This window comes from Dermacentor variabilis, chromosome 8 (assembly GCF_050947875.1).
Source record: "Dermacentor variabilis isolate Ectoservices chromosome 8, ASM5094787v1, whole genome shotgun sequence".
Taxonomy (NCBI): domain Eukaryota; kingdom Metazoa; phylum Arthropoda; class Arachnida; order Ixodida; family Ixodidae; genus Dermacentor; species Dermacentor variabilis.
In genome coordinates this window covers 7,812,729-7,830,517 of record NC_134575.1, presented here as the reverse complement: position 1 = coordinate 7,830,517, position 17,789 = coordinate 7,812,729, and the positions used below count along the sequence as shown (strand labels likewise).

General features: G+C 43.6%; 1 protein-coding gene across 1 annotated transcript; it reads right to left on the bottom strand.

Moving 5' to 3' along the window:
- Window positions 1-1,475: 1,475 nt before the first annotated feature.
- On the bottom strand, window positions 1,476-17,787 carry CSN3 (COP9 signalosome subunit 3). The gene is made up of 15 exons (XM_075701038.1): window positions 17,576-17,787; window positions 17,305-17,434; window positions 17,125-17,237; window positions 17,001-17,050; window positions 16,832-16,924; window positions 15,514-15,588; window positions 15,322-15,426; window positions 14,807-14,896; window positions 13,728-13,778; window positions 12,746-12,847; window positions 12,237-12,308; window positions 11,586-11,672; window positions 10,022-10,135; window positions 2,954-3,034; window positions 1,476-1,716 (listed from the first exon to the last, which is right to left on the bottom strand). The coding sequence occupies exons 1-15, from the start codon at window positions 17,628-17,630 to the stop codon at window positions 1,642-1,644; spliced, it is 1,293 nt and encodes a 430-aa protein (XP_075557153.1). The 5' UTR covers window positions 17,631-17,787; the 3' UTR covers window positions 1,476-1,641.
- Window positions 17,788-17,789: the final 2 nt, after the last annotated feature.

Here is a 17,789-nt window from a genome sequence, read left to right as displayed (position 1 = left end):
GTAAATCATCTTGACTGTAATGAGGTTTCAGGAGAGTTTTCTATTGTGATGCCATTAAGTTCCAATTATTTAAAATCTCCGAGCTTTAATGACACTTACCAGCAAGTGCATTCACAAAATTAGCTTCACTGCATCAAAGTGATATCACTGCTACAAAATGAAATCTTTTTGCAGGGTCAGCACTGCTACTGACCGAATTTTTCTTGCGATTTCACATAAGTCTCCCTGCACTGTTTGCAAAGGAAGCTGCTATTCTTCCTGCGCCAGCAAAAGCCATCCCTTAGCTGCCGATGCTTCACCAGATTTCACTTCCAAAAGCAAGCACGGCGCTTGGGTGTGCAATGCCATCTTGTCTTTGCTTGCGACAATCTTGTTATTTTGCAAATATTATTGCCTAAAACATATACATGTGCTGTCTGGTGTACCCATTGCCATCAATTCAAATTATACTTTCCAGCATAGCAGTGCACTGCCAAAATGTGCTTGTATCACTATATTTGCCTGTGTGACACCATGCTGGAAGCTTTGCATCTCTTCTGTCATCTCTGCAGTATCGCTCACCTTCTCTCACTCACACACTATTCTCTGTAGTGCTTGAAGAGACTGACAAGAAAGTAGCAGTTTCGCCTGAAAGGCGAAACATCCATTGTGATAGCAAATTGGTGGACAACTATACGAAGTAAGGATAGTAGTTTTATTGGCCGTACAAACTTTTAAACATAGGCACACTAAATAACAAGCATGGTCATGCGCGCACAAGCAAACATGAACACATCTGACTCGATGACTGCGGAAACTCGCTGTCAAAACATTTGTGTGAGGAAATGCAGCAGCAGCGGGCGGAGTGACATTCGTGCTTTTTATCGCTTGAATGAAAAGTGACACAGTGTGCACAGAGCTACGAGCCGCCGATGTGGATCGCTCTGAAGATATTGCCGGGCGACCGTGTGCAGCCGCCACATGCACAGTTGAAGCCGGAGTAGAACGCTGCCCCCCCCCCCCCCCCCCGCCTAGTGCCTCGCATCTCTTTTGCATGGGCGAGACTGAGCCGTGATCGTTTGCTCCCCTCGCACGCATTCATTCGCACATACAGCGTAGGGCGCATAGTGACGCTGTTGTAGCTCTTGGACTTTATACGGAACCTAATGCCAACGCTTACGGCGGAAATGCGTTTGGAGTGTCCATATAAGTGCTATCGCAATAAAACTGTCTTGGAAGTACTTCATGCACATCCACTATGAAACAGAAGTGTAGTGGCCACGAAAGAGTATTTCCTACAATATAGCAAAACTCTGTTGGAAGCTACGTCAGAATAGCTGCTGCCCAACTTGTGCATGACTTGTCACTCGTGAGGTAGCCATTTAGAGAGACGAAGGTGCACAGTTTTGTTGTCATTATGTTTTCATGCATGTGACACCGAATTTATCAAGGCATGCAAGCTTGCACACACTGAAAAAGTACACAGTGGGAAACAATGACGCCTCACACTTTATTTGTCTTCTGAAGGATGAAGCACTAATGTTAGTCGCTTGCTCTGTCAACCTTCTGCCTGAACACAGGGATTTGCTCACGCACTTGCACAGCACACACCAATATGAAAAATGAGAAGCTGGCAAACACAAACTCGGTGCCGCAAAGCATTCACATGGAGAATGTGGGCAGCTTGCTACTTCCAACGGAGCTGCCTGGCTGATCGTCATCTTGCTGTCCCGAACACTGCAAACGGAGTAACAGAACGGCTGAGTGACCGACTCGCATACTGAAGCGTTACAAGTGAAACTGCAGGAAAGGGGCTGCACAATTATTTTGGACAAGTTGAGCTCATCTAAAGCCAAAAGAAAGGCGCCATTTGACTCCAAAAGCCATGAATTGGACTTTTGTTCAAGTGAAGAGGATCATGACACTTATCGATTCCCCTACCGAAAGTGACGATTCAGAAAGCGACAACACTGATAATTAGTGGCAATGGCAAATGCTAAAGTCAATTGGTTGAAAAGTGTTCTAAAAACAGAAGTGTTAAAATATTCAAAGAAAGGAACAGTTACTTGGTAAGAGTGAAAGTTTCAGGGGTCACCAAGCCCCATTAGAAATTTTGGCTACACACGAGAAGTGCTATCCAGGGATCATTTTACCACAGAACTTTCAAATGGGTATAGCAATAGCCGAGATACAATCATCTGAGTCGGCAATGCAAGGAGACGAGGTGCACTCATTGTAGCATAGGCTCATTCCCATTTTTCTTTGCCAGAGTTGCTAAGCGGCAGTCCTTTACTTTTCCCTGTACTGCAGCTGAGCACCTACGTGACATTTATGTCATAACCCTCACCGAACTGTCTTCCTAACCCTGCCCTTTCCTTTCGTGGTGCATAGCACATTTGCAGTGGCATTTTTGTACACTGAATAACAGATAATATTGTTCGCTGTCTATGGGCTGTGTTGCTGCTGGACACTCGTGCACTGTAGGCAGGCCTGTGACATAGAGGCAGAAGATGGCTTTTGTTTGAATTTTATGTTCTTCATACAGTAAACAAATAATATTTTGCACAGGTAATCATCACAGCATGACCTATACATCACTGGTATGAGTGGCACTTTAATGTTTTTGTTGATGTTCCTCAATGACCTGGTACAACCCATGAATTGGGCAGTGCATGGGTGTTCAGTAGAATCTCATTGAACGGGCTTATCTGGCATTTTCTGTTCACTGTCTTTTCACAGTCTCCCATATTTATATGGTGCAGGCAAAGCATATTTTTGAACATGCACACCATGCATGTTCACTTGGCAGCAGCTGCTTTGGTATGGATCGTATGAGGCTTGCAGTACATATATTTTTTTTTTGCTTCTAGTTTACAGGTTTGCCAAAGCAACTACTGTACAAGACAAAAACAAACAAAAGCCTGCACAGCGTAGCTACTACAAAAAAGTACAAAAGCAACAGCGCGAGTCTCACCTTTTGAATATATTTGGGGTCTGTGGCTATGTCCTGGTCCATTTGCTTCAATTTATCATTGAGCTGGATAAACTTTCTCATCTGGAAAAGTCAAGATAAGCAGGAAATGAGACTGGTTTATTACAGTTTTGGCTAGCGATAATGTCAGGCATTTCTTGTCATCAATATTTTTGAGAGTCCATTACGCAGCCACATACAAAGGCCACATAAGTACTATTGCTTAGAAAAACTTCTTGTACGGCTATTGAAGCAAAGCTTTGCTAATTTTTGCCCAAAATTGATAAATCAATTTTTTTTTTCAAATACAAAGGCAGTTGCTTGTTCCACAACTACTATGCAAGGGTGTGCTAGCTTGGGCTGATTGGTACATACAGTAAGTCCTCCTCCAACTTGAACTCTGATATCTCGAAATATCTGCTAAGTTGAATTCTTTTTTTCATCCCCCTCCCCCCCTCTTTATGGCCTTGGTGTCAGCCCTTGTGTTTTTTCACCTATTACCTTGACTTCAAAAATACCAGGGGGGGGGTGAAGGCAACAGGTCAGCTCTACAGTTAGCTAGACAGTGCTCCCTGTGCACTTGCCCGGCTGCTTGCTGCCACTCTTGCAGGCTCGAGCAGCAGCTGCGAGTTGAAGCCCTTTTGTTTTCCCCTCATTTAGGATGCTGTCAGTGATGCATCAATATGGTCACAACATATTAACCGTGACCTTGAGCAATATGATCGCACTTTTGAGCAGGTGCATTCAGCCTAAAGGAAGCCGGCATTCGAGCCCAGTGTTTCAGAGCAATTGTGGCTTGATAAGGACGCTCGGTGGAAGTCATAAACGCCATGGGCATCTGCTAAAGGTGCGGCAATTGCACACTTCCACAGTTCATGTTCGGTTCTCGAAAGTGAAATGGCCTGAAATTACGACGCAGAAAGTAGCAACGTCAGCTTTTTGGATGTTTGGAACCGCTCATGCTGGTCTTGACTGAGCATCAAGGCCGCTTTCTTGACACAGTGACAGTCACACTGTTGCTCATAGACACCGACATGTCTGGTGCTGATGCACACGAAAATGACCAAGAATATTACTGGATGCATTTTGGAAAGGCTCCATGTGGTCTATCCACTGTCAGCGGCATTTTATTTTCATTTATTTAAAAAAATGTTCCCAGTTTTTACAGCTTCGAGTTAATGAGGGTTTACTGTACTTAGGCTAAGAAACAGTGCTTTTGAATGGGATAAGAGCAGACAACAAACATGAGCACTTGTGTCTCCTCTCTTCTTATCCGTTCAAAAAACTGTTTCTCTTTGCCTACGTATGCAATTGTTTTCCACTGCCATCACATGCTGCACAATGGACTAGGCAGCCATAATCTAACCTGTATATGTGGGAAAGTCGACTTCTTGACGGCAAGAGACACAGACCTGCAAACAGTGAGCCGAATTCAGTGCCTTGCAGGGAAGGGGCAATGATGCTAAAGCATCCAAACCAGAGCAGGATGATTGCCTGGTAGGTTTAAGATATGAGACCAACTTCAAAACTAATTTTTACAGTAAAGCTGGATACTTCTACCTCTGAATGCACTTGTGTCCACGGGCAAAAACTCAACCAGTCACAGCGGCAGGCGCGCACCGTGTGCACTGCCGGGTTCCTTGCAGCACCACCATATGGAACTCGCCTCTGCACACCCAGAGCGAAATACAAAGCAGAGTGGAAACGTCGTGTTGCACTGGGCTTCACATCTAACAGCCCAAACCCGGCCTTTTTATGCGATTGTGGTGTCTTGACCCATGAATGTGTTGTCAACATGTGGTGCCTGTTCGGATTTCGGCAGTGCATTGTGCTGAACGAGTTGGGTGACAACGAGGCCTAACACGGCAGCCCTGAGGTGATCAATGCTGTGTAGTTGTGGCTACAGGGACTAGGTGGCGCTGGCTGCACACTGGTGGTAGACAATGTGCGTCATCTGTGCACTGCCGGCATAGCGGGACAGGACTGGACTTTCCTGTAACGTCATGAGAGGGCACCAAAATGCCAAACATGAAAATCATGTAGCGAACGAAGAAGACAAGACCTGCGCGTGAGGCGCCTTCTGAAGATGCTCCCATCGTTGGGTGGGTGATGTGTTCGGGATGCGAAGACTGGGTCAAGCTTGCGAACACATCATTCAAGACTGTCGAGGAGGTGGAGACAGTGGCGTCGTACATGTGTCACAAATGCAAAGCGCTTAGGATGCTGAGGGAAGCGTTTGCGCTGTTGATGAAGCATGAGACGGAGAGTTCGCACCTAGCCTTGGAGGATGTAAAGGCAGGATAAGGACTGGACTGGAAAACTTCATTGTGGTCCTGCAAGACACACTTAGTGTGTAGCGGGCGTCTCCCACGTAGGGACCGACAGGGAGTTCCTGGCGGCCGCTTCGCGGGCCTGCTGGACAGTCCATTGCTGGACGGCAAGAAAGTGACAAGGCTGCCACTGAAAGGCGGGCAATACTCACGGAGCTCACCGAAGAAAAGGACAAGCAAGTTGCTCTAGAGGCTCAAATGGAAGAACTACAACAGGTCTTTCTAGGCCGTGATGCTATCGGACGATGCGATCAAACACAGACTGACAAGGCCCCGGCGACAGGAATGACGAAATCTGTGCAGGATAGAGTGCCGAGATCTTCCACAACAGAAACGCTGAAGCAGAGTACCCACAGCAGTGACATAGCAAGAGCCAGACCACCGACATCCGAGAAACAAAAAAAAAAAAAGGAAAGGCATGAGCCCGAGAATGACCTGGGGTGGAATGTTCAATTAAACAAGAAGAAACTAAAGCAGTAGCACCAGAGGCTGTCTACTGTGATGTCTCCTGAAAAATCTGTTCCTTCCCAAGTGAGCGCCAACGACGTCGCTTGCCTGCAGGCAATGGCACCTCGACAGGTGTTCGCGCTCAGTGACAGAAACGCGTACCAAATTAAATCTGCGGTATTGCAGATTAGAAAGAGAAGCAGGCTTGTGATATTTCTTACAAAGGGAGATGCTACATTACAGGAAGTTATGACAGAGGCGGATGCGGTGACTGACATTTGGAGAGGCCTAGAGGTGATTATTGTCATCCATGCTGGCCACCAAGACATGCACAGCAGTGTACCTATAGAAGAGATTGCAAATAAACTCAGTAGTAGTGGTACTTATCCTTTCCCACAGAGACTGAACATGTTTTATCCGGAGACGTATACAGAGCCTTATTGCCAAGATTGTGGTGCTTTAGCCACGCTTGAACACATTCTCTGGTCTTGCGAAAGAATTGAAGACTCGGCGATCAAGGATGTGTCCAGGTGGGAGGCTGCACTTCGCAGCCCGTACCTGGATGAACAATTCTGGGCTGTCCAGCAGGCTCACGACGTGGCCGTGAGGCTTGGCCTTCCGGTCCTGACGTGGGAGCAGCCCGCTTCATGGTTAATTATCACTACTTGCAGGACCAAATAAAGTTATCCTTTCCTCCTTCAGTAGTACAATTTCAGCTTGGAATGAAAGAGCAGAGAAGCACCTCTGCGTTAAATGGTATATCTGAAGTGTTGGGTGAAGAGGCCTTGTATGAGAAGTGTAAACAGTGAAACGATCACGTGAAACGAGTGTATACAGAACTGGGTTCACATGTGGAATTTGTCAGGGCACCCTACATGGCTCGAGTCAGCCACCAGGACCTGGTGTACAAGCCAGACCATGGCAGAGGAAATGGGACAGCGTCTGAGCCATGTGCTTTTTTAGGCCTTCATCCAACTCACGCTGCCAAGCACCAACCGTGGATGAACATGTCAGAAGTAGCTCCATGTATGATGGCCCATGGACGGGTAATTCTCCAAATGGCAGGGCCAAAGTTGCGGGTCAAACAAGTACGACACCGCCGATATGCCAAGTAGTAGCCACTACTAGACGTCATGGCCGCTCCCTCCTGTGCTGCTTTCTAGATGTAGAAAAGGCATATGATAATGTAACAAATGCTGCACTTTTTGACTGCCTGTTTGCAATGGAGATCCTGGCTACATTACTATCTATAGTGCAGCGCCTGTAGAGAAACAACATTACCAGTGCTCACTTTGGAGGTGCACTATCCACACCTGTCAAGGTTACGAGGGCGCTACGATAGGGATGCCCTTTATTCCAACTGCTATATATTCTATATGTGGCCAACCTAGAGCGCAAGCTACTCGGTAGTGGTCTCGGTCTCGGTAGTGCGGGGTCGGGCGTGCGGAAAGGAGGATGAAAACATTGAACATGTGGTGCTACAATGTGAGGGCATTAGGCTATATGTCGCACAGGGCTTATCCATGGAGGCTGCTCTTGGCTTTGATCAAATTAGTGGAGAGGACAGTACATGCGGTGTAGACAAAGCCGCAGTCGCGGAGACGAAGAGGCGCCTCGAATGCTGGCGAGCGGCACTTGCAGATGGGCACCAATGATTGCCCATCAGTGTAGCGTGTTCTCCCCTTTTCTTTTTCTTCTCTTTCCTTGGATTCCTTGGATGATTAGATTTATTTTGGTTTACTGCACCAGTTCAAGGGCTCACCTATATTTCAGCCAAAAATTGTTTTGTTGTGATGAGACGAAGTTATAAGTGTTGGTGTGAGACGTACAATTATTAATTTTTAAATAAATAGTAAATAAAGAAATGCTAAGGACATTATGAGGCTGTTGTGTGCCTAACGAGTGTGCTCTATTACGCAGACTAGTAATCTGTATTCATTACCTTCTCAAATGTATTTCCTGGAAGTTGGCCTCATACCTTAATCGACTGGTGGCACTTTACCTGTCAGCGTTGCACATCACACTTTTGTTAGAACGCCTTTAAAAAACATTGCGAAAAGACAATGCATGAGGAGAAAAGCAAGACAAGGCATGCACCTCTCTGTATTGTGTTTGTTCGTTTCAGGATGCAAGGAAAGTAACTAGCCCTGTTTTCTATATTACTTCTACTGTCGGAACATTTTAGTACACATAGCACGATGGAAGATATCAGTGCAGTTCCTAGTCCATTATCGCAATGTGCCTTCATGAGAGTCCCAGTACACGCACAAGTACTATGTGGTAACAGGTACTATGTGGTAACTATGTGGTAACAGGTACTAACAGGTACTATGTGGTAACAGATTTCCCATTGCACTATGCCAAATACCGTGGATACAGTTGTATTATGCCTTGTTCTTTATTTTTGGCACTGTAACTCTAATATTCTCTTTCTGTTTCAAGTCATAACAAGTACCCCCGCCATGTTATATTTTAGATGTATTTCACTAACTTTGTGAAAGATCAGGGGCTTTAGAGGGGTCAGCAAACATGTGCAATTTATTTTTGTTGTAGGATGCATATGCGACCAGCGTAATTACATACAACAAATGGCACTGGTGAGATACCAACATGCAATATTTCGATTTTATAAACATGGTATATTTACTCTAATCTAGGCCGGTGTAGACTCTAAGGTGACCTCTAATCAAAGCCAACCTAGGAGCTCAGTAACTCAAACTAGTGGCATAGATTGGAATAAATACAGTAATGTGCAGCGTTAGGCTGGTATATTAAAACCCTGTTAACTTGAAGTTGTAAAAAGTGGAAAAATTTTTGAGATAACGCAATTTAAAAGGTATAAGCCCCTGGCCATGCATAGACCACATAGGACCTTCAGAAGTAGGTGCCAGTATCTGCTAAATATCTCGCAAAAGCTTGATTCACTAGGAGCAGCATTTGCAGCAGATCACCGTTGCGGGATGTTGTGCAACTCGGCATGTTAGGCACCTATGAGAAATGGCGATCCTCACACAGAGCCAAGCAAATGTTGTTGCACGCAAGCACCGATGCGTCCAAAGCACAGTCAAGCAAAATATCACTGAAGTGCTTGTACTCCATTAAACTAATTAGCTGGGAATACCACTCCAGGGACGCAATTTTTTGTCATGCTTTTCACAAAAATATATGCCACTCTGTTATCCACTGTTCTCGGCTGGCTTATCTCATTATTGATTATGCAGGCGGACCATCACTAAAAACCGATAATGAAGCATAATATAAAACGGCATGGGAAAAGGAGTAGCTACAAGACTGGGGCCCTGAACTTATTCAGAAATCCCGGTATCCGTACGTGGATCACGTACAAACACAGAAACGCAAAGCACAGCAAATGAGCAAGCTGACGATGCTCTGTGCACACCCGAGCACGCGTGTTGTGGAGGTCACATTTAACTCCTTGCGCTTATTGCATTTTGTCACGGGTCAGAGCAACACTCCGCCCACATTATCAATGAAATCACAGCCGGCTGTGAATGGTGGACAACAAAAGTGGCACTGGATTAAGCAGAATTGGCTACTAGCCCTTGATCCTGTCAATTTTTAGCGATATCACCTCTTCGCACAAAACAAAAAGGGGGTTCACCGAGGGTCCCGATTTTTGTTAGTCACATCATATGAAGCCAATAAACACCGACACCAAGGACAACATAGGGGAAATTACGTGTGCTTAAGAAATGAAATAAAGAAACAATAAATTAATGGAAATGAAAGTGGATGAAAAACAACTTGCCGCAGGTGGGGAACGATCCCACAACCTTCGCATTATGCGTGCGATGCTCTACCAATTGAGCTACCACGCCGCCGGTTCCCCATCCACTTTCTTGGGTATTTATGTTTCCTAGAAGAACACTGGGAGTGTTAGCCAGCGCCACCACTCCCAAACCTTGGCGGCGGATGTAGAACATCCTTTCTGCTGCAGGCGTCATGAGAATGTGATCTTTTTGGGTGAAGGCAACCAGTCAATAAACCCACACAAGCTACCTGAAGGCATCAATGCAGCCAGATTCGAGACCCTCGATATGTAATAAACGACACAAGTTCGCACAAAGTATTGCAACCTGTGGGTAATGACCTTTTCCCGACATTCTTATAGTCGAGATTGAGATATCCTGAGTACGACGTAAAAGCATTTCGAGATAAGAGGTGAAAAATACATGGGGTTGACACCAGGAAAGAATTTCAAGACATCAGAGTTCAAGTAACAAAGGTTTACCGTATTTTCAATTTGTTACGTGCTGCTTTACCCACATCTTACCTCCTCCTCAAGCCTCTTGAACATGACCGGTGTGTTGTACTTCTCTGGGTTGTCCACAAAGACCACCATGCCATCCTTCTGATTAATTGATGCAAAAATTTCCTCATCTTCAATCTAAGCAGAGAAGGAACAGGTTGTCGAAGTAAATGTGGTGGCACAAACATATTTCACCTTGACACACTTAAAGGTCTGTCTGGACTAATAAATGAGCTGCTTTAAGCACACAACGCCCAATGTATCAGGTTTCACATGCCAAGTTTGATTCCTGAAAATGCATATTTACATGCGAAACATAACACAAATGCCATGTCCACTTGTTTAAATGTTGGCTCCCAGTTTTACCTTGTTCTCGTTTTGCTCAAATGCCATAGTGGTGATGATGGAGCAAGGTTTCAGTTGCGGACAGCTCAGCAAATCAATTACGAGTTGATCAGTTGTTATAATATTTAATTTTAAACTAATATAACATATTTCTTTCTACAAATGTACTTACTATGACTAGAAATACAGGTGATGAATTTGTTTTAATTTTCCTTCATGTGTGAATGGCATTTGGGCTTTCTGGCATTAAAATCTATGTATGAACACAACTTATAAGAACGTCTTGTCTTATTGCATACAATTGGAACAAAAGTGTTCTTGTGCACAAGTTATGACAAGGACAAACAGACGACCTCCCTGCACAAACACACACACCTGCAAAGGCCATATAATGCCACAGAAAACCAGTGTTGTGGAGAATACTAGCAGTGTACAAAACAAAGGCAAACCTTCCCTTGCCATGTGACCCACAGCACAGCGGTGTGTGCTAATGAGAGCTACACTTGCCTGAAATGGTATATATAGTAGGTGTGAACTATACTTGTGCACGAGCCTCTCCTTTTGTCTTTGCTTGTTCCTTAAACAAGGATGAGTACATCACTTGAACATGCCATCAGAAGTGTACAGTTTACTATCCAAGGACTATCCACTCATCTAGGTTGACTCAAATTTTATTCCCTTTGATGACTGGCATGGTTCTTCAGTTATTGCACACAATAAGCTGAGCCAGCACAGAGGTCAAAATAGCCCCAAGAACTGCCAGCATCCTTTACTTGATTTTTTTTTTTACTGGAAATGCACAGCACAGAGTGAGTGAACATTACAGAATCACTAACTCTGAATTGTGGGGAAAATACCCAAGCAAGACCTGCCCACATCAGTGCTGTGCAGCTAAATGATGAGTGGCACATATTGAATAGCTAAGGAATAAAATATTCTTAAATCTATGGTTCTAGCACACCAAAAAGAAACACCAGACTAAGTACAATAAGAAACTGAAATGCAAAAATGTGGTACGGAATGATAACTAATAGGCATCATCAAAACACACGAAGAGAAAGCAATAAATTTTCCTGCAACGGTCACATTTAGAAACCAAGTTATGCAGGGAAACTTGCCGCCTATTTGCAATGCTAGCCAGTGCCCCATGGACAGAAAAAACAATGTGTAAATCAAAGCAGAACCCACAGCCAATGCCCTTGTCATTGTCTTTACAGATAAGAAAGAAGATGCATCAACTTGCCATGTTGAGTATGTGCCTTTCCGCATCCCCAGTTCCCAGCAGTTGCACTCTGCTTGCCATGTCTGTCAAAGACAGAGTCAGAAATGTCTGCAAAAAAAGAGAAAAAGAAAGACAGAAACCTGTGAAACACTTCTGCATGTTTAAGCGAGACAAGAACAGTTCTGCACAAAGTGCACTGCCAGGACTTTTTGCACAGTCTTGAAAAACTGTGTTTACCAAAGCTTACCTGCCAACCAGACTCTTTGAAGCAGAGGTCACAGTACTTACCTAAATGACAACTTGATGGGCAAATTACATTATTACTACAACGATAATCATAGTACAGAAATAAACGCATGAGATGGCGCATCGTCTTTCTTTTCTAGGTCTGAGGTGCCATCATTTTGGAAATTACCGCAACTATCACAGAGTATAGCCATTTCACATGACATTTATATAACAAAAGGTGATTACATATTATAAAGTATGTAAAACATATATGGTAAGTAACTGATAAGCTGTAGTTGACTAGCATTTTACATCTTGCAATTTCAACAATAATTTGATTAGAGTCACCCTTGCATAAGTGTGCATTTTAATGAAATGCAGGAATGACAAAGCCTCATAATATTTGTGTGTTTTTAACTTGACAAGACAAAGAGGATATATTACCTTCGTCAACCTTTGAATGTTCTTCTTGTAAAGTGAAGCCAGACACTGCTTCGTCAGACCTGTGTTGTTATCCTGGCAAAAAATATTCAAACATAAGTAGATCAGAAATAAAAAGCTATATACATGCTTTGGTGGCCTAAGAACACAATACAATACTGAATCTATCGCAAATAGCCCAAGTCTTACGAAACAGCAGTGCATGTTACTTCTGCTTAATGGTCACTCCTGATGCACAAAAACTTTTGCACTCTGCTTAAACTGCAACATTCAGTTGCTCTTTTGCCATGCCGCATTCCGGAAGACCTGTTTTTTGCCATAGGCCACATTAGCCCCAACTTTCTGCAATAACCTTGTTGCATGGCTTACTATCGCAAGTTTTGGATTAACACACTTTTCACTGCATGCAAAATATGAAATTAACTGCTTACAGCTGCATCAACTTGGCTATATACGAGCAACACTGAGTACGCTTTGGTGCATTTAGTGGTGCATTTAGTAGGCCATCTTACCCGAGAAAAAGTCTCGGCATGCTTGGTGAGGACAGCCCTGACTTCATCCGGATTATTGGAAGTATAAGCTGAAGCAAGGTCCAAGTATGGTTGGCTCAATGGCTGAAATAGAATGAACGAGTCATGTGCACTGCCTACAGCACAAGCCTTGCAGCCTTCTGCCCACATTCTTGAAATGACTAAGTGTTAGTGTCCAGGTGTACTACTGTGGCTCATTTCACCATGGCAAGGGGCTGCCCATATCTTGGGACAGTACCACTTTCTCTCACCATATGCAAACCTAAACGCTGATTTCCACCAAATACTGCTTCCATAACATGCAATACCTTGCTTCGCTTACCATACCTAGATTAATTGTGTATGTCAAAAGTGCTGCAACCTACCACTCAAGTTTGATATATACTTTTTCTTAGGGTGACTGTTTGTGGAACCCATGTCTCATTGCACAATGTGGCATTCTGCACTTGGTAGTGACACACAGACAGGCACAGTAGTGCACATGTTTTATCCCTCTCAAGGTGGGGTGCAGCTGTTAAAGATAAACATTCCTTTTTCACCTAAATGTTCAATGAAAGTTAACTATAGCTTACTTCAATGAAATAAAGCTGTATAAATGCATGTAAGTCAAGCTAACAATAGCAGCTACAAAATACACTGATATATAACTGTAGCTACAGCTCGAAAACTGGATTAATCAAAGAAACAAGGGCGTTTCAAATTAAGAATACAGTTATACAAATGTGAGATGTAATTTAAAATAGATAAGGATCATGAAATTTTACATTTTTGGTTCCCACAAATATGCTCAAACTCAATGCCATAACACAACAAGAGCTCTTTGCAGTAAGTAATGCTGCAATATTGTGGCATGGTTTGCTATGAAGTTAAGTGACCCTATTCATTTGGATAGGCTTATCAATAGAACTCACAGCATAACATGCACATTAGGTCACATTATGCAGATGAGGGAGAGAGTGCTCACCCTGATAAACCTGGTGACCACCTGAGATGTGTACTTGGGCAAAGTGGGGACCTGCACAAGTTCCATCAATAAAGCATAATTAACACATTAGCGACCACCAGACTCATTGGTTGCTGGCACCATAGATAACTTTGATTATTTCGCTGAACAGACAAAAGCATGTAAAGGGTAATTATACGATCATATAGAACTGTTTCTGTTAAACTATTTTTGTTATAATATGTATACGTGACTGCATGGCAGAAGCCCCATGAGTTGTCTGTTCCCTTCAGAAGCGACTGACCTGCCCTTCACGTCTATGGGTAACATGATCCTATGTTTATTTTATCCATGCCCTCCTAAGGCGTACCAGGGCCACTTGTGGTCGCCAGACGCCGGATGCAAAACGAAAACCTGCTAAACCAAAACTGTGTGTTCCCACAAGCACAATCATCATACGCAAGCACTTCAATGCCACTCAATTTAGACACACTAAATGGCAAAAGTTCTAATTCTTGGTTTCTAGGCTGCACTTCAAGGCCAACTGTAATGAAATTTTACTTTGGCAGTAGCATATGAGTAGTATATACTACCGAAGCAACCTTGGCAAAGCTGCAGGACCCATAATTGTTTTATTAACAACTTTAGAAACACTTTAGGAGATGATGCGTGCACCTGGTGGTTAGCAGATTTGACACAAACCCCAGCACATCACCTTTGAGATCTCAACACACTGCAGACTCCAGTCTCAGCGGTTATACAGAGACTCACCATTCGAAGTGCTATGCCATTTCTGGGGAGTTGTAATGGTGGCATTTGTTTTCAATCTCAGTATCAAAAATTAATTCTTTTTGTAGTTTTTTAGGACGCATCGACTCATATTTTCAACCTAAACATTTTCATGGAGGATGATATATATCTACACTATTTCAAACAAGGCTTTCCACACATCCAAGATTTTGCTGCAGCTGGCCACAGAAACCCAGAAGTTCAAAAATATTATGCATCTGTCCTGCCTGTATATTTATTGTCCCCTAGTCTGCATTGTTCACTATCTGCAAGCTGAGGCATGCAAAACAAAGCACTGTAGTGTAACTTGCCTTTCCATACAAGATCAGTGCCAACAGAATATACTTCTTGTAAGCTTCAAGCATAATGTGACTCACTGCCATGCTGGTTGTGGTAATGGCCTGTAAATGTAAACACAGCAGACCACTAAGCATGGCTGTCCTCTTTTCTCACTATCCACATAAGTGACATGTGCAAGCTTACAGTAACCATAGAAACAAAAAGGCTGAGGAGCAGTCGAATTTTAGCTGGACTAAATGAACATTCTTTCCTTCAGTGCCACTCCCCATGACAAAAGTGTAGGGAGTAGAAGTGAGTAAAATAGTACTCAATACAGTTTCAAAGGACACTGAAGAGTATAAAAATGGTTACCTTTAAAGGTAATTATAACTAATAGACACACAAACTTGTAAAAGCTAGTTTAAAACACTAATAGTGTTCTGCTTTTAGGTTTTTGCATGCACTACACATATCTTCAGTAAAACTGGCACTAACAGCTGTGCAAACAGACGTGCTCCTCCAAATAAGCACACTTGGTCATACATACCACTTCGAAAAAGTAGAGAGCCCGTTCATAGTTTTTTAAGGCAGCATATATCATCCCGCCATAGTAGTAGTAAAGCAGAAAGTGCTTTGCATCATACTGGTCATTCTGCAAACAGTTAATTTTGGTTTGGTTACTGAATCAACATAATATACACAGAAAACCAATGACTAAATCAATCCTTGATGAGCCTACCTCTCGGCTGATATCAGTTATGTCAACATCAAGGAACTGGAGAGCTGGCTTCAGGCACTTGGCTAGAAGGCAGAGCTGTTGAAAAGATATCACACATGCACCTCGAAAATATATACATACATAAAAACACAAGCATGCATGTCACAAAGTGTACTGTACATCATTTCAGTCCAATTTCAGATGCACAATGACATACTAAAATTAACAACTCAGTGGTAGCTTTTGGCAACTGTATGTTTTCCTACGCTCTGACTGCACAAACTTCAAGAACTGCAGTGGGCACTACTTCAACACCCCAGGACAGAGTAGCTGTTTTATGAGCCTAATAGTGAATTCCAATGGCAAATTCAGAGCGCTTCTGTCTTCCATTCACCTCGGGCATATCCACTTGCCTCGTCCCCTTATGCATTTCATTGGGCTTTTAGTACGTCACAGCTTCAATTGACCCTCTACATGCTAACTTTGAGAGTGTCTCCTTTTTTTCATAGACGCCGACAGCAGTATGTGCCAAGCCACAACGCAGAAGTCATCAATTTTGTAAAATTTTTACTTTTATTTCCTGTATGCTTTTTGTTCGCACGCTCTGCTTGTATCCTGCCTTTTAGAAGTAATCTTCATTAGTGGTTGGGACTTGTGTTGTCGCCTGTCTCGAGGTCTCTGTAGTGTCGTGCGCGCAACACAGTGCATCACGGAGAAGCTGCTGCTGGTGAGTAGAGGTGCAGACAAACCGGCACACAAGGGATGCTGGGTTCCTGTATACCCAGCAGCATGGTATGCACGAGCATCTCCTTGCTCTGGCAGCAGAGCTTGTGTTCCAATTGCGAATTGGGAGGCTTCGCTTTACTCCATAGTGACATACTCGCTCAGTCAGTTGCACACTTCCCCTCCGCCATTGTAATTCGACATAAGGTTGTCTTCTTGTACAAGGTGAATGCACACCCAACATTCACCACTAATGTTTGAAAGATACTGAGTCATTCTGTTTTTTGCTACAATAGACTGTCTCTTTTTTTAAATACGGTGTGTGGTATGCTGTACTGCACATATTGCTTGCATGGTAAACTTTTTACTGTTGCGGCCAATGGCTAGAGTGTAGAAAACAGGGGCTTAAGCTTATTAGCTTTATGCCCAATTCCCTTGTTTAATGTATATTCACTCATAAAGATAAATAATTGCAACAAAGTGCGGTTAGATTTTTCTCATATGGCAAACAGGCAACAAAAGGGTGAGCAGTAGTGTGCAATATGTGGAACAAATTTTAAGTCTACGTTCTTAAAGTTCCGCTGTGTACGCCATGGCAACATTTTGTGTCACTTGCCTGGCATAGGTCAGCATGGATGGATGTCAGCTGTGAAGGTAGCAGCTGAATCTTAGTGATCGCACACGTGAGGAGATGGATTCCACGCATTGGCTGCAAAAGGAGAATATAATTTTTCCCGAGTTCCATTGGCGCACTTTTTGTCTAAACGCGATGCAAGTGTGCTTACCTGTTGCCTTTCGACGAGGGACTGCGTAAGAAGATGACAAAGCTCCGCAACTGAAACCAAACTTTCGCTTTAAGGTCCCATTCATGCTATACTACAAGGTGCATTCGCGTGTTGGTAAACTCACAGGTGTCCGTCGCGCACCGGACTTGTTCACCGTTACAACCTAGGATGAACTCCTGGACTTGTGCATAAAGCACGTCAAAGTCAGCAGCGTTGGTTACGCTGAACTTCACACAGCTGCGAGTGAACAACGTTGTGCTCAGTAGGCGAGTTCTTAAATCGATAATAACGCGGTTTTACTTACAGAATTGCAAGCACTCCCAGTGAGTGCTTCTGAAGATCCAATGTCGCTAGTACGTCTTCCAAGTGAGACGCGTTTCGTACTAGCATCTCACTGCTTTTGCTTATAAAAGTATACAGTTGGGAAAAGCTCCCTGAAATAAAGAACAAAACGAACACCTGCGTTAGGACATCAGCAAGTTATAATGCAATGAAATGCTCGCAAAGCTCTCTGCAAGCGCACTGTGTGAGAACGAAAACTGCAGTCAAAGTTAATCAAGAAGCAGAGGACTTACCACTAGAGGACATGTTTTGGACGTTCACCACAAACTGCTCGAGTGGGCTAGTCATTTTGAAGAGATTTTCAATTACTTGCTGGGTGAAATTCAGGCGGTAGCATCAACAAAGCCGGATGCGGGACATCAACAAGGCCCTCCTCAGAAGTTCGCAATCCATTCACATGCAGCAGTTCATGACAGCTAGAGCTAGATGGATAAGCAAGTTCACCAC

What these genes read in the sequence shown, in the direction of transcription:
- CSN3 (XM_075701038.1), bottom strand. Translation starts at nt 17,630, where the DNA reads ATGACTAGCCCACTCGAGCAGTTTGTGGTGAACGTCCAAAACATGTCC. An exon ending in TCCATGCTGACCTATGCCAG is followed by an intron (nt 15,589 to 16,831) that starts GCAAGTGACACA and finishes TCTTTTCAACAG; the next exon opens with CTCTGCCTTCTAGCCAAGTG. An exon ending in TAACTGATATCAGCCGAGAG is followed by an intron (nt 15,427 to 15,513) that starts GTAGGCTCATCA and finishes AACTGTTTGCAG; the next exon opens with AATGACCAGTATGATGCAAA.